Here is a 13548-nt window from a genome sequence, read left to right on the forward strand (position 1 = left end):
GGTCAGTTAAAAGTGTTAAACTATTTGGAAAGGGGCTCAAATTTTAATTTGCTTTGAGCCTTCAAATAAGTTGAGCCGGCCTAAAGATGAAGAAAGAGGGAGTCCCTTTATAAAAATGTGCAATCAATTACTTGTATTTTATACATGATCATTAATTCTATAATTAACTTTTTTCCCATATTTTGATATTTTCAACTTTGTAATCTTTTAGATACCCAAATACATCTGTATTTATTCTCCATTTACGATGATGTAAATTTGTTTTACAAAATTAATGACGTACCCCGTATTTTTTTTACATTAATGTAAATGGAGAATAAATAGCGGCTTGACAAATTTTTTAACAGATGTTTTTTGTGACATTTTCATCTACATTTGTGCAAATGGTAGCAAAACTCGCACGATAAGTAAAAGTTCTCATGTTCCTCACAACTCAAGATGTTCTTATTTGAACATGATCCTATAGAAATAAACAGGTAAATTAATTACAGTTGTAGATACCGACCCATAAGCTGACACAAAGTTATAAACAAACTAAATTTTTGACTAACTTTAGACAATATTCAGCTTGACTTGTATTGTTTCACTCAAGTACGACTTTGCTTTTCCTTAACCTAAAGCAACTTATCCTTTTTATATTGGTGAACTCTAACATCCGACCTCTCGTCTCATTTACACTGTGTGCTTTATCCCTAATGGGTTATGCATCCGGGAACTCACATGTTTGTTTTACGTTGCCATGGTGGAGACTTCTGAGCAGGTCACTCATCCTGGTTCATACTCCCACATGAGCACACCCTTAACCGTGGAGTTCATCAGATCCACAAACAATGTGCCTGAAACGTTTTGGTAATTTAAGAGAGATGATACATTCCTTACGAACCAATGATCAGGGGCGGACCTAGGTAGAGCACTGGGTGAGCGGGCGCCCCCCTTGAAAAAAAAATAGTGTATTTTATATGGTAAAATTCTGACCGCACCCCTTAAAAATTTGGTTAAACCCCTCGAAAATATTTTCTGCGTCTGCCACTGCCAATGATTTCTCCTGACCACGACTAATATGAGCTTTGGTTAAGGTGTTATAATGGGTCATGCTAATCTTTTCTCTATATACAAGACGTCATATGTTACAAAACACACACACAACTATATAAAAAACCTGACCAACACTACTTCGATGAAAATAAACACCCGATACCACTAGAACCAAGACCACATCCTCCTTAAAACTATTATCTAAACAATTTTTCTGTCATTGGCATTATTTATTATTATTTTTTTTGAACGGCCAACAAATCAATTCCGAGCATTCTCGGGACACCCACTGGACAAACGGAGTACTCCGAGAGTAACCCGAGTGGTCCACCACCAATTCCGGGGAAAACCCGATAACCCACCTGCCCATAGGCACGACAGTAAATTACCAGTAAAACCCAATTGGCTCAAGGATCAACCCCAGGCAAGATCATGTACATCACAAGTCGGACAAACAATAACCCCCACCATTTAAGTCCGTTTGCAATGTCGGTAACGTTTTTCGTAGATCACAGCAACGCGTCAACCGCCGTGGTGTTGTAATTCTAAAGCAAACCACAACAACAACAACAACAAACTCTCCATCATCTCTCATTAGCATATTCTTCGTATCTTCTAGGGTTTCTTTCGCGCCTTATTTCTACAGATTCAACCGCCTGCACTTGAATCTCGCTCACCGGAGCTGCCAGATCTAACGTTGATTATTCATATTCATACTCATACTCTCGCCAATTGATTTTTTCCTTGAGATCGTATAGTTCAGGTTAGTGTTAATTTTGTGTTTTAGATGTATATAATTGATCGTGTGAAGAAATGAAGAATTATCGGTTTTGTAACATCGAAGTTACGAGATCTGAGATCGGATGAGCTTAATTTATCGCTCAGTTTGAAGATCTGGTTGAATTAGGGTTTAGGTTATGCTATTGTTCAGTTATGTGTGAAATTGTTATCAATTAGGCGATTTGTAATTGCGTATGTCGTGTGGTTTACTGGTTTATTGATTCAGTGTATTTAGTTGTTAATTTAGGTTTCGGATTGTTAATTGATCGTTTATTTTGAAGATTTTATTGAGTTAGGGTTTAGCATATGCTATACTCCGTAAACTTGTGAAATTGTTATCGATTAGACGGTTTATAACTGCACAGGATGTGTGTTTTACTGATTTAGCGTATGTAGATGGTAATTTAGGTTATGTATTGTTAAATTATGTTGATTTGTGTTTGAGAATTGCTATTATAGATTTGAGATTTAGATGTACTTCATTGATCGTGTGAGTTAGGTTGGTCTTTCGATATCGAAGTTACGAGATCAGAGACCGGAGGAGGTTAATCTATCGTTTATTTTTAAGATCTAATTGAATTAGGGTTTAGCATATGTTATACTTTCCTCACTTGTGAAATTGTTATCAGTTAGACGGTTTATAAATGCATATGACGTGTGATTTACTGATTTAGTCATAGTTATTAAAGGCGTTAGGCGCACTCAAGGCGCACACGTCTTGCCTGTGGCCTAGGCGCAAAAAAAGCACGGGCCTGAGAAAAAAGAGCGCACAACAAAAAAACTTAAAATATTTTTATATAATAGAAAATTAATACTATTTTCAAATAAAATAAAACTAAAACTATTGTATAACATTTTATATTGTCTATTTAGTACCAGAAGTTATAAATGCTAGTTTATTAGATAAAAGTAGAAATCTAGCTGGAATCTTGCCAGTTAATGAATTTGGCCAGAAACTCTCCAGAATCTAGGAATCTAGCTAGAATATGCGCATGAACCATCGCCAGGAGAATTAAAGCGTAATTGCCTCGCCTTACTAGGAAATTGGGTCTAGGCGCAAGAGGCGATGGCTTTTAACAACTATGGATTTAGTGTATGTAGATGGTGATTTAGGTGATGGATTGTTATTTGTTAATTTATGCTGATTTGTGTTGGTTGTGGATTACTGTATTAGATATGAGATTTAGAGGAAGTGAGTGAAAGGAGGATTTGGAAGATCTTAATAGTTTATTTTGAAGATGAGTTAGGGTTTCGCATGTACTATACTTAACTTACTTATGAAATTGATATCTATTAGATGATTTGTAAATGCACATGAAGTGTGATTTACTGAGTTAGTGTATCTAGTTGTTAATTTATGCTGATTTGTGTTGGTTGCGGATTGTTATTTTAGATTTAGAGGAAGTGAGTGAGGCGGGGAGGATTTGGATAATGAAACAAGGGATGATAGAATGCAGTGTCTGTCATTCCAAGTTGGTGAATCCGTATGCAAAAACAGTATCTAAGGCTTATGATCGACACAGGAGCAAGTTTTCGAAAAAGCAACGGGCCCTCAATGTTCTCTTGGTTGTTGGTGACTGCATGTTAGTTGGCTTACAGGTGATTTTTTTTTTCTTATTATTTGTAATAAGACTACAAGAGTCAGATTTGTCATTTTGTGTATGGGTTTGTTTGGGAAGTCTTTACCTTTTGTTCATGCACTGTAGTTTTCGTTAAAAGAAACTTTTGTCACATTGTGAGCCCTGCATTTATATGTTATTTATTCACCAATCCCCAACAGTGGTAAACAGAATCTTGATCACTAAAGTCATCATCATACTCAGTAAATCCCACCAATAGCAAAGCTAAGGTAGGGTCTGAGGAGGGTAAGATGTAGACAGCCTTACCTCTACCCCGTAGGAATAGAGAGGCTGCTTCCAATGAGACCCCCGGCTCAAAATCTTGATCACTAAAGTAAAAAAAAAAAGTTACGACAGAATCTATTTGAGTACTTCTTTTCAAATTGGCTATCTTAAGTGTCTACTCTTAGTATTTTGTTACTACATTGTTACTTTCTGCTTAAAGACTGGTAGAATTCATAAGGACCAAACTGCACTTTGATCAAAACATAAAAATTAATTAAAACTATTTATTTGTTCATGCTGCATAAGTTATTAGTGGCTTAGTATTTTCGTTTTCTTTTACAGCCAATTTTGGTGTACATGTCCAAGGTTGATGGAAAATTCAAATTTAGCCCTGTCAGTGTTAACTTTCTGACCGAATTTGCAAAGGTCATCTTTGCAATTGTAATGCTTCTAATACAGGTAAGGTTTTCTTATTTTAGATTTACATTGTCCTTTATGTTGATCAGTTCTTCTGCAGAACTTTTTATGATCTATGTTATTTTTTGCTAAAATTATATGGTTTTACAAATTGCTTAATTCTTTCTAAATTTTCAGGCTAGAAATCAGAAAATTGGAGAAAAACCACTTCTTTCTGTCTCCAGTTTTGTACAGGTAATGTTGCCATATTTTGGTTTTGGGCAGTGGCGAAGCTTGAATTTTTCGGTCGGGGGGGGGGGGGGGGGCGAAAACGTATATATACCCACAAATTTCTATACGAAAACTACATATATAACACTACTGAGCGAAAAATTCGGGGGGGCGGGCGCCCCCTCCCCGCCCCTCTTATCCTTCGCCCTTGGTTTTGGGTCAACATATAATGGCCATGCTTACAGTTCTTTTAACAACAAAGGCTGGGCTAAACACCAGTGTGTAGACTTAGTATGCTTGGGGATACTTGTTATCATACGCAATTATACTTTTACTTGGCTGAAAATGTGGTTCTTATAATATATAAGAGTACATGGATGGTCCCTGTGGTTTACCAAAATTTTGGATTTGGTCTCTAGCTTTTCAAAAGTACACGGATGGTTTATGTGGTTTGCACTTCGTAACACATTTAGTCCCCAGCCAACAAATCTAAAGGTTTTAGCAGGTCCAAGTTAGCAACTAAATGCGTTACAAAGTGCAAACCACAGGGACTATCCATCTACTTTCGGCAAAAGCTGGGGGACTAAATGTGTTACAAAGTGCAAGCCACAGGGACCATCCGTGTACTTTTGGAAAGTTAGGGACCAAATTTAAAATTTTGATAAACTATAGGGACCATCCGTGTACTTTATTCAATATATAAATATATCATCTTACCTGTCTGCCGGACCACCATCCTTATCTTCTTTTTTACTACATTTAACACCACTGGAATAGATGATAATTAATGAGATATTACTATATTAGTCAGTGGTCACTATAAGATCCACTTGAAACCAGTTATTATTTCAATGATATTAGCTTGTTAAATGATTTTGTCTGGCATTTCTTTTTGTTTAACATAATTAGAACAAACCATGTTGCAGCAATGCAGTAGTTGTTTTCAGTTACTGAACACTGTTGCTGTTTGTTTTTTTTTTGGTTCTAAGCATTGTATTTCAGTATTTCTTGATGCTACCAATGTCTACTTTAGCTTAATGATTAACCTATAATAAAGTAATGGTAACAAATGAAGTAGCCTATCACACTGAAACAATGGAAATATTTTTATTAGAGACCAAAGAGCACCTAATAATGCACATCGCTACTTTAGTGTTAAGTTATTAAAAAAGTTATCTTGCTTGCAAATGTTACAAGAACCACACTTTTGTGCTTCAGGTACAGAGTTTTGAAGATTCTGTTACATGTTCAAGTATTACTAACATCTTAGACCCTATTAAGGCATTAAGTCATTTTTGATAAAACAGAAAGCTTGTAAGTTGTAACTGACGTCTGCCATGTTTTTCTGCAGGCAGCTCGCAACAATGTGCTTCTTGCTGTTCCGGCATTCCTCTATGCTATTAATAACTATCTTAAGTTCACCATGCAGGTACTTACAATGTAGAATTCCTTTCTGGTATAATAGTTTTTATATTTGAAAAACACCATAATTTTTAGATGGTACTGTTTGATTCTATGTTGTCAAAAGCGCAAAAAGCGCGCGCCTAGGCGCCCGGGCGCAGCGAGGCGCACCTATAGCGCCTGGTGGTAGCCTAGGCGCAAAAATGGGATTTTTTTGAAAAAACGGTGCTGAGGCGCAAAAAGCGCACGCCTAGGCGCAAAAAAACGTTGTTGAGGCGCAGGGAAAAAGGTAAAACAGCACAAATGACCATTAAAAACGAAACCAAGTGCGTGCAAAACTGCCTCACGCGTGCAAAACTATTAGCTACATGATCTTAAATGGCATATATAATAGTTTTTTTTTTAATTTTATAAGTGGAATCTTATTTATTATCAAAGCATAACATATTTTTTATATTTTTTTTTCTCTATGTGCGCTTTTCTTAAAAAAGCCCACGCTTTTTTTGCGCCTTGCGCCTAGGCTCTGGGCGAGACCGATGCACCTCGCCTGCGCCTTGCGTCTTTGACAACATAGGTTTGATTTTACTATCAATTGCATAAAGAAGGAACGGCTATAATGGAAAATTGGAGCTTAGAATGTAGTTCCATTATAATTTTGTAGTGATGCTTTTCGCTTGTGCTACAATAGTTGTTTTGACATATTTCAACGAGAAAATTCATTAAATATTAGAAAGTATATTTAAATAAATACTCCAGGGCTTGATCATTCTCATATCCAACAAGAACCGAAATGATTTTAAAACAAAAGGAAGGAAACGAAGATAAAAAACATTGGTTTGTTTCACAAGTAGATACTATTTTTTCCACATATTAGCAAAAGCTGTGTAGAGCTATATTATAACTTATTAGCAAAGTGATGCCAAGTGGAAATAACTTGAATACAAAATATATATATTTAATCATGAATGCGTAAAGCAAAATAATTTCTGTAGCAGTTGTGTCTTTTAATATCAATCATATTGCTGATGATCACTGTCAAACTGCATATATCACTTGGATCCTGTTATCTAAAATGACAATTTTTTTGCAGCTTTATTTTAATCCTGCAACTGTAAAGATGCTTAGCAATCTAAAGGTAATTATCTGCTGCACCACGCTAAGTTTTCATCCTTGCATCAATACATCTTATTAATCAACTATTTTTCTCTAAGTCTGTGTGTTCCTGCTCTTCTCTATTGTTGTATATCAGCAGAATTAGTTTTCTAATTTCGTATCTATTTTGCTTTCATGAAGTAAAACTGAAAGATATAGTTTTGACACACACATACGTTCCCTATTTTAAACTAGTGTTTTGACACGCCGCGCATTGTGGTAGCGTCGAAACTTAAAGTAACTTGAACTTATACCGTTAAATATTTGACCCGACTCGTTTTTAGACAGAATTTACGTCAAAAAGTAAACCAACTGAAAACGCACATGAAAATAAGCATGAAAACGTATTATATTTGACCCGACTCATTACCGAGAAAGTTTACGTCGAAACGTAAATCAACTTGGATTTATAACGAAACGTACCTAAAAATTAGCTCATAAGAAAATAGTGTTTTTTACGTTAAAGAATGGTACCACGCGTTGCGGCGGAGTCGAAACGTAAAGTAACTTGAATTTATACCGCTTAATGAAAACGTATTATATTTGACACGACTCTTTCCAAACAAAATGTAGACCAACCAAAAAAGTACATAAAAATAAGCACGAAAACGTATCATATTTGACTCACGTACGTAACAATAAGCACGTAAAACACGAGGGGATCAAAATGACATTTTACAAAATTTTTAGAAAGCTGAGGGGGTGTAAGTGGCAATGCTAAAAGTTGAAGGGTTGAATACACAAAAAGGAAAAAATACATGGTTTGGATGGCATTGTTGTAAATTTGGCAAATAAAGCAATAAAAAAAGTAGAGGTTGTGTCTTAGGTACTATTCCTAAGACACCCTCTTTTATTATAAAAATTAATAATTAATAATAATAATAATTAATAATCTGTTTGTTTGTTTGTTATTCTTCTTGAACCCTAATTTTAACTGAAAATTGCAGGTCTTAGTGATTGCGGTTCTGTTAAAGATAGTAATGAAGCGTCGATTTTCAATAATTCAGGTCTGTTACGATGTTCTTCTTTTTATAGTATTTTTGGGTTTTCTTCAGGATTTACTTTTGTATGTGTGTTGCAATAGTTATTCAAACGAATATCGTTTTGTGTTTTCCAGTGGGAGGCTCTTGCTCTGTTGCTTATTGGAATTAGCATAAATCAGATGCGTTCGTTACCCGAGGGATCTACTGCAATGGGGCTTCCAGTTGCAATGGGTGCTTATATATACATGTTTATTTTTGTAAGTTGGTTTAGCATTCTTTGTAGACTGATTTTGACATATTTCTACATGACTTCTAAACATACTGAGATAATGATGTAATTAGTCATTTAGACCACTCCAATGTATGCACCAAAACATCGTTATGGTTAGAGGTGGGCAAAAAAACCGATAAAAAGACCAGAACAGTTTTCGAAAAATCGGTTTCAACCCGATTCGTTTTGGCGGTTTCTAGACTGGTTTGTATTCCCATACTTTGAAACCGGTTTATAAACTGAACTGGTGGTAAGAAAAAACGTTTCTTTTTGTCCCAAACCGGTTTATAAACTGAAGCGAATCGGTTTAACCAGTTTGGGGTTTGAACCTTAAAAACCGGTTTTAAAACCGTACCGGTTTGAAAAAAAAAACTGGTTTGTTTACAACATGAAAAACCGGCTTAGTTTGTAAAAAAACCGGGTTGTACACCTCTAATTATGGTGTGAACCCTCTCCAACCAATGCACCAAAATAGTGTAGTTTTGGTGTAAAATTATCTATCACACAAAATGATTGAATATTCAACATTAAAAAGTAAGAATTAATAAAAAATATATTATCGGAACACTCTCATTGAGACCTTCAAAACGAGTAGTATACTGATTTTTTTTCTCTCATCTGTTAATTTTATTAAGAGTTAATCGCCCGGATGGTCCCTGTGGTTTCACGTTTTTTCACGTTTAGTCCTCACCTTTTGAAAATAGCAGGTATGCTCCCTATGGTTTGTTAATTTGTTACCCGGATAGTCCCCTGAGTAGATGTCAGTTAGTTTGGAAATAGCAGGTATGCTCCCTATGGTTTGCATTTTGTTACTCGGATAGTCCCCTGAGTAAATGTCAGGGGACTATCCGAGTAACAAAATGACAAACCATAGGGAGCATACCTGCTATTTCCGAAATGTGGGGACTAAACATGAAAAAACGTGAAACCACTGGGACCATCCGGGCAATTAACAATGCATTTTTAAAATAGGCAAGTAAGTATAATATTAAATCACTTTAGTTTTATACCATTATAATTATAAATAATTTAATTTAATCGTAACAAATTACTGTGTAAATCTAAGTTATGTGGTTAAAGAATTGATGTATTGGTGCATACATTGGAATTGAAATAAATTTGGTTCAACCTTTTATTTCAAGAATATGCGCTTTTTCCCATTGAAAACTCTAATGCTCAATATAGTTCGTATAATTCAACTAACTTGAAAATTGGAATCTACAGGTTACTGTGCCATCTATGGCATCAGTTTTTAATGAATATGCATTGAAAAGCCAATACGATACAAGCATTTACATGCAGGTGATCATTATACATTGCATATTTGCATCCATGAATTACCTTTTCATCTATCTTCTTACTTGAGAATAACATATAATGGTTTTAGTGTACAAAACTGTTTATCAACTCAAGAATAACAGTGTGGTTGATCTGAAAATTTCACAATGTCAAATTCGCAGAATTTATTTTTGTATGGATATGGTGCTATATTCAACTTCTTGGGGATCATTGTAACCGTCATTATCAAAGGTACCAACTGTCCCGGATATACAGTCTACCGAATTTCTTTTCAATCAAATAAGACAGATAGTTTATGACTTTGCAGTATTACTTATCGAGTAAAATGCCATTTCGTCTATGAGGTTTGGCCAATTTTGCGACTTTCGTCCAAAAGTTTGTTTTTTTCGCATTTGGCTCCCAAAGGTTAAAAATCTTGCCATATTCTTCCGATTTGTTAACTCCATCCATTTTCTCCGTTAAGTCAGACGTATTACAGTCTTTTTAGACATTTTTTATTAAACTAAAAAACACTAAAAGAAAAAAAGATCCACCTCTGTTCATTCAAAGATATTATATGACATATAAACAAAAAAATAAGTAAAAAGACGAAAAAAATCCCTGACTTAACGTTAAAAAGTGGATGGAGTTAACGGGTCGGATGAAAATGGCAAAATTTCAAACCTTTTGGATCCGGATGCGATAAACAAACCTTTGGACGAAAGTTGCAAAACTGGCCAAACCTCAGGGGACGAAAATGGCATTTTACTCTACTTATTTTATGTATCACAATAACTAAAATCATGTATAATACTATAATGTCTTTCTTTTATAATATTGGTGGCACTTACGAACCCCGTATCTGGCTAGAAGTATATGTTGTAACTTGATGATTAATGCTATATGTGGGGCACTTTTTGTATGGGTCGGGTTGACCCAGAAATCTTCAATGTAGCCAAAATATTTACTCTTTGATATGCACATTATTTATCATTAAGTGTTAACCATCTACAGTAAGAATCTGAACTTTGCATGCTTATGTTTTCCAGGACCCGAAAGCTTTGATATTTTGCAAGGACACTCAAAAGCTACAATGCTTTTAATTATAAATAATGCAGCTCAAGGAATTTTATCTTCGTTTTTCTTCAAATATGCTGGTAAGACTACTAAATGCATCTTCACCGTCTATTATTGAACAACTTCTTTTAGAGTATATACCCATATTCTAAAATTCGGTTTTTGGTATGCAGATACGATTTTGAAAAAGTATTCTTCAACAGTCGCTACAATCTTCACAGGCTTCGCGTCTGCGGCTTTGTTTGGTCACAAACTGACTATAAATTTTATGCTCGGAATATCCATTGTTTTCATCTCAATGCATCAGGTATGGCATCTCAAGTGTTTGCTCTCTCCGTACATCCTACTTGTAATGTGATTTTACGAATTTACTAATTTACCCCTTGTTTCATTTTTTTATAGTTTTTTTCGCCTCTTGCAAAAGTTAAGGAAGAAGAAAATGGGGTATTGGAGTTGGAGCAAGTTCAGAGCAATCATAGGGACACATTCGTAAATATAGCAGCAGGGGCAAATGAAGAGGTACACATTTGTGACGACTTTTAAAAATGAGTGACGAATTTTAAAAATGAGTACCATATTCGAATGGTTTGTAAGAGATATTTTATTATACTTGTATATTTGTTACTAAAAAAGTTAACTAAATAATGATAGGAATATTGGATTTAAATAATCCTAACTATTACCTACTGGCCGGCAACAATCCCAACTAACGAGATGTTTTGTGATAGTCCCAACTTTTAACCTATTTACTCCCCATAGGCTTTTTCTAACTGAGGTCTAACCCAGTTAGTTTTTGCTGACGTGGACTGCTTGTCATCATAACTTTGCCACATAAGCAGTCCATGTCAGCAAATCTTTGACTTTTTTGCTACATAAGAAGTCCACATCAGCAAAAAACTAACGGGTTAGACCTCAGTTAGAAAAAGCCCGTTGGAAGAAAATTAGGTTAAAAGTTGGGACTGTCACAAAATGTTTAGTTACTTGGGACTGTTACTGGCCAATAGGTAATAGTTGAGATTATTTAAATCCGATGTTCTTAATAATATTATAGAACTAATGTAAAACTAGTTCCTTTTAAATTTATATTTTAAGTGTCAACACATTAATAATTTGATTATAAAGTCAAAGTTACCTAGTGTAATAAATATAGAAATATTGTGCCTACTTTATATTTGAGTTGAAATAAATTTGGTGTAATGTTTGGTGCATAACTTTTAAATTCTCTAAAGTGACTGTCTCAAATTTCAATAATTAACACTCATTTCTTTGACGTGTATGATTCGTTTACAGGCTAGTCATCGTGTAGAATCTGATGAAAGAAGGCCGCTTCTTCCTACTTAACTTGAATTCGGAGTAAGCTTCTCGAACTAGTGTTTGATCTTTCTATATACATTTTGTAAGGTTATAATATCGTAACTGAGTCTAGTTAATATTTATTTTTTGCGATTTCGACCCATGTGCTTGATTTGGGTTATGATTAGGGCTGTAAACGAACCGAATGAACACGAACAAGATTGTTCGTGTTCGTTCGCTAAGGAAATAAACGTGTTCACGAACGGTTCATGAACACTTACCGAACGAGATTTTATGTTCGTGTTCGTTCATTAAGGACATGAGCATGTTCACGGACAGTTCGCGAACACATAAATTTGGCGAACACGACGAAGGCTAAATGTGGATGACTGAGAGAGCAACGCTGGAACGGAGGTCGATTATATTCGTCAATGTGAATAATGAGAAAAAAATGGGAACAATGTATAAACAAGGTGGAAAAATAGGGCTTCCTAGTTTAATTGTTAGGGTAATAAAATAAATAAAAATAATATAATATAAAAAGTTTAGATAAAGTATATGAAAGTACAATGATTTTTAATTAAAACAGCAACAAATCAACATGAATGAACATAAATGAATGAATGTTCACGAATACTTTCACGAACATCTTACCGAACGTTCACGAACACAATTGAACGAACGGGGCCTCTGTTCATGTTCGTTCATTTAACTAAGCGAACGAAATTTCCTGTTCATGTTCGTTCGTTTATCAAACGAACGAACGTAAACGAACTTCCCGCCGAACGGTTCACGAACTGTTCGCTGAACGTTCGGTTCGTATACAGCCCTAATGACTTATGATTATCTGTAGCGGGTCAAACGGTTCAAACTGGTTAAAAGCTACTCTAAGTATTTGGTATAAAAATGATTTATAAAAGTTATATTATTTCGATAGTAATATAAAAATGATTTAAAACTTATAAAGTCTTATCCGTTTTACCCATCATAGATAAAACATAATTTGAATCGACCCGTTCATAATAAGGTCAGAATTGTCACATCTGGTGTAATATTTTGACATAACACCGTCAGTTTAAAGATTTAACAATGTGAAGTTAAATGCAGGTATGTTCTTTCAAGTATTTTTCTGGCTCTGTTTGTGGAGGGTACAGAAGATTCTAATTATCAAAAGAAAAAAAAATCTGTTACGCGGTGTGGTGGTATTATGGTCATTGTGGATATCGCTAAAAACGTATACTCCAACAACCAATGAAAAGACAATCTTAAATAGTCAGTGAATTGCCTTTATTTTTTAGACTTCACGTCATCGTATACGCGTTAAGAAGATAGAAAAATCAGCAATTTATTTGTATTGTTCACTGAGTTTAGAACATCCATCAATTCAAATTTTGTCAGCAGTTTATGGTTGTGTGTAAATCTAGGAAGAATTACAAGAATTTTGGATGTGTAATATGGGCTTTACCTATGTGAACTTGAACTTCATTTTGATGACATTATAATAAGAAAATGTTTTATTGTGGCATCCGCATCAATACGGGTAACTCGACTTTTGCATCAGTGTTGGACTCAGGAATTTTATTCGGCGAAGACAAAAAATAGAGTAAACTTCCGTTTTGCTCCCTGTGGTTTGGTCATTTTAACGGTTTTGCTCCAATAGTTTAAAAATAGCCATTTTCCTCCCTGATTTTTCCAACTTATCTTCATTTTGCTCCCAGCCTCTAACTCCATCAGGGAGGAAACTGGCGACAAACTCGAAAGATTAGGGAGCAAACTGGCGACAAACTCGAAAGATCAGGGAGGAAAA

At 35.0% G+C, this 13548-nt stretch overlaps 1 protein-coding gene across 2 annotated transcripts; it reads left to right on the forward strand.

Annotated features, from left to right (window-relative positions):
* The first annotated feature begins 1502 nt into the window (after nt 1–1502).
* On the forward strand, nt 1503–13266 carry LOC110927242 (CMP-sialic acid transporter 3). 2 transcript variants are annotated; one of them, XM_022170894.2, is made up of 16 exons: nt 1503–1798; nt 2997–2998; nt 3211–3414; nt 4002–4118; nt 4254–4310; nt 5638–5715; nt 6778–6822; nt 7787–7846; nt 7957–8079; nt 9318–9395; nt 9554–9623; nt 10421–10528; nt 10622–10755; nt 10851–10967; nt 11739–11801; nt 12849–13144. In XM_022170894.2, the coding sequence occupies exons 3-15, from the start codon at nt 3247–3249 to the stop codon at nt 11787–11789; spliced, it is 1206 nt and encodes a 401-aa protein (XP_022026586.1). In that variant the 5' UTR covers nt 1503–1798; nt 2997–2998; nt 3211–3246; the 3' UTR covers nt 11790–11801; nt 12849–13144. The 2 variants fall into 2 exon arrangements, with proteins under 2 accessions (XP_022026586.1, XP_022026584.1); XM_022170892.2 differs by lacking the exon at nt 2997–2998 and having other exon boundaries at nt 1504–1798; nt 3209–3414; nt 12849–13266.
* The last annotated feature ends 282 nt before the right edge of the window (nt 13267–13548 follow it).

Source organism: Helianthus annuus, chromosome 2 (assembly GCF_002127325.2).
Source record: "Helianthus annuus cultivar XRQ/B chromosome 2, HanXRQr2.0-SUNRISE, whole genome shotgun sequence".
NCBI classification, from domain to species: Eukaryota; Viridiplantae; Streptophyta; class Magnoliopsida; order Asterales; family Asteraceae; genus Helianthus; species Helianthus annuus.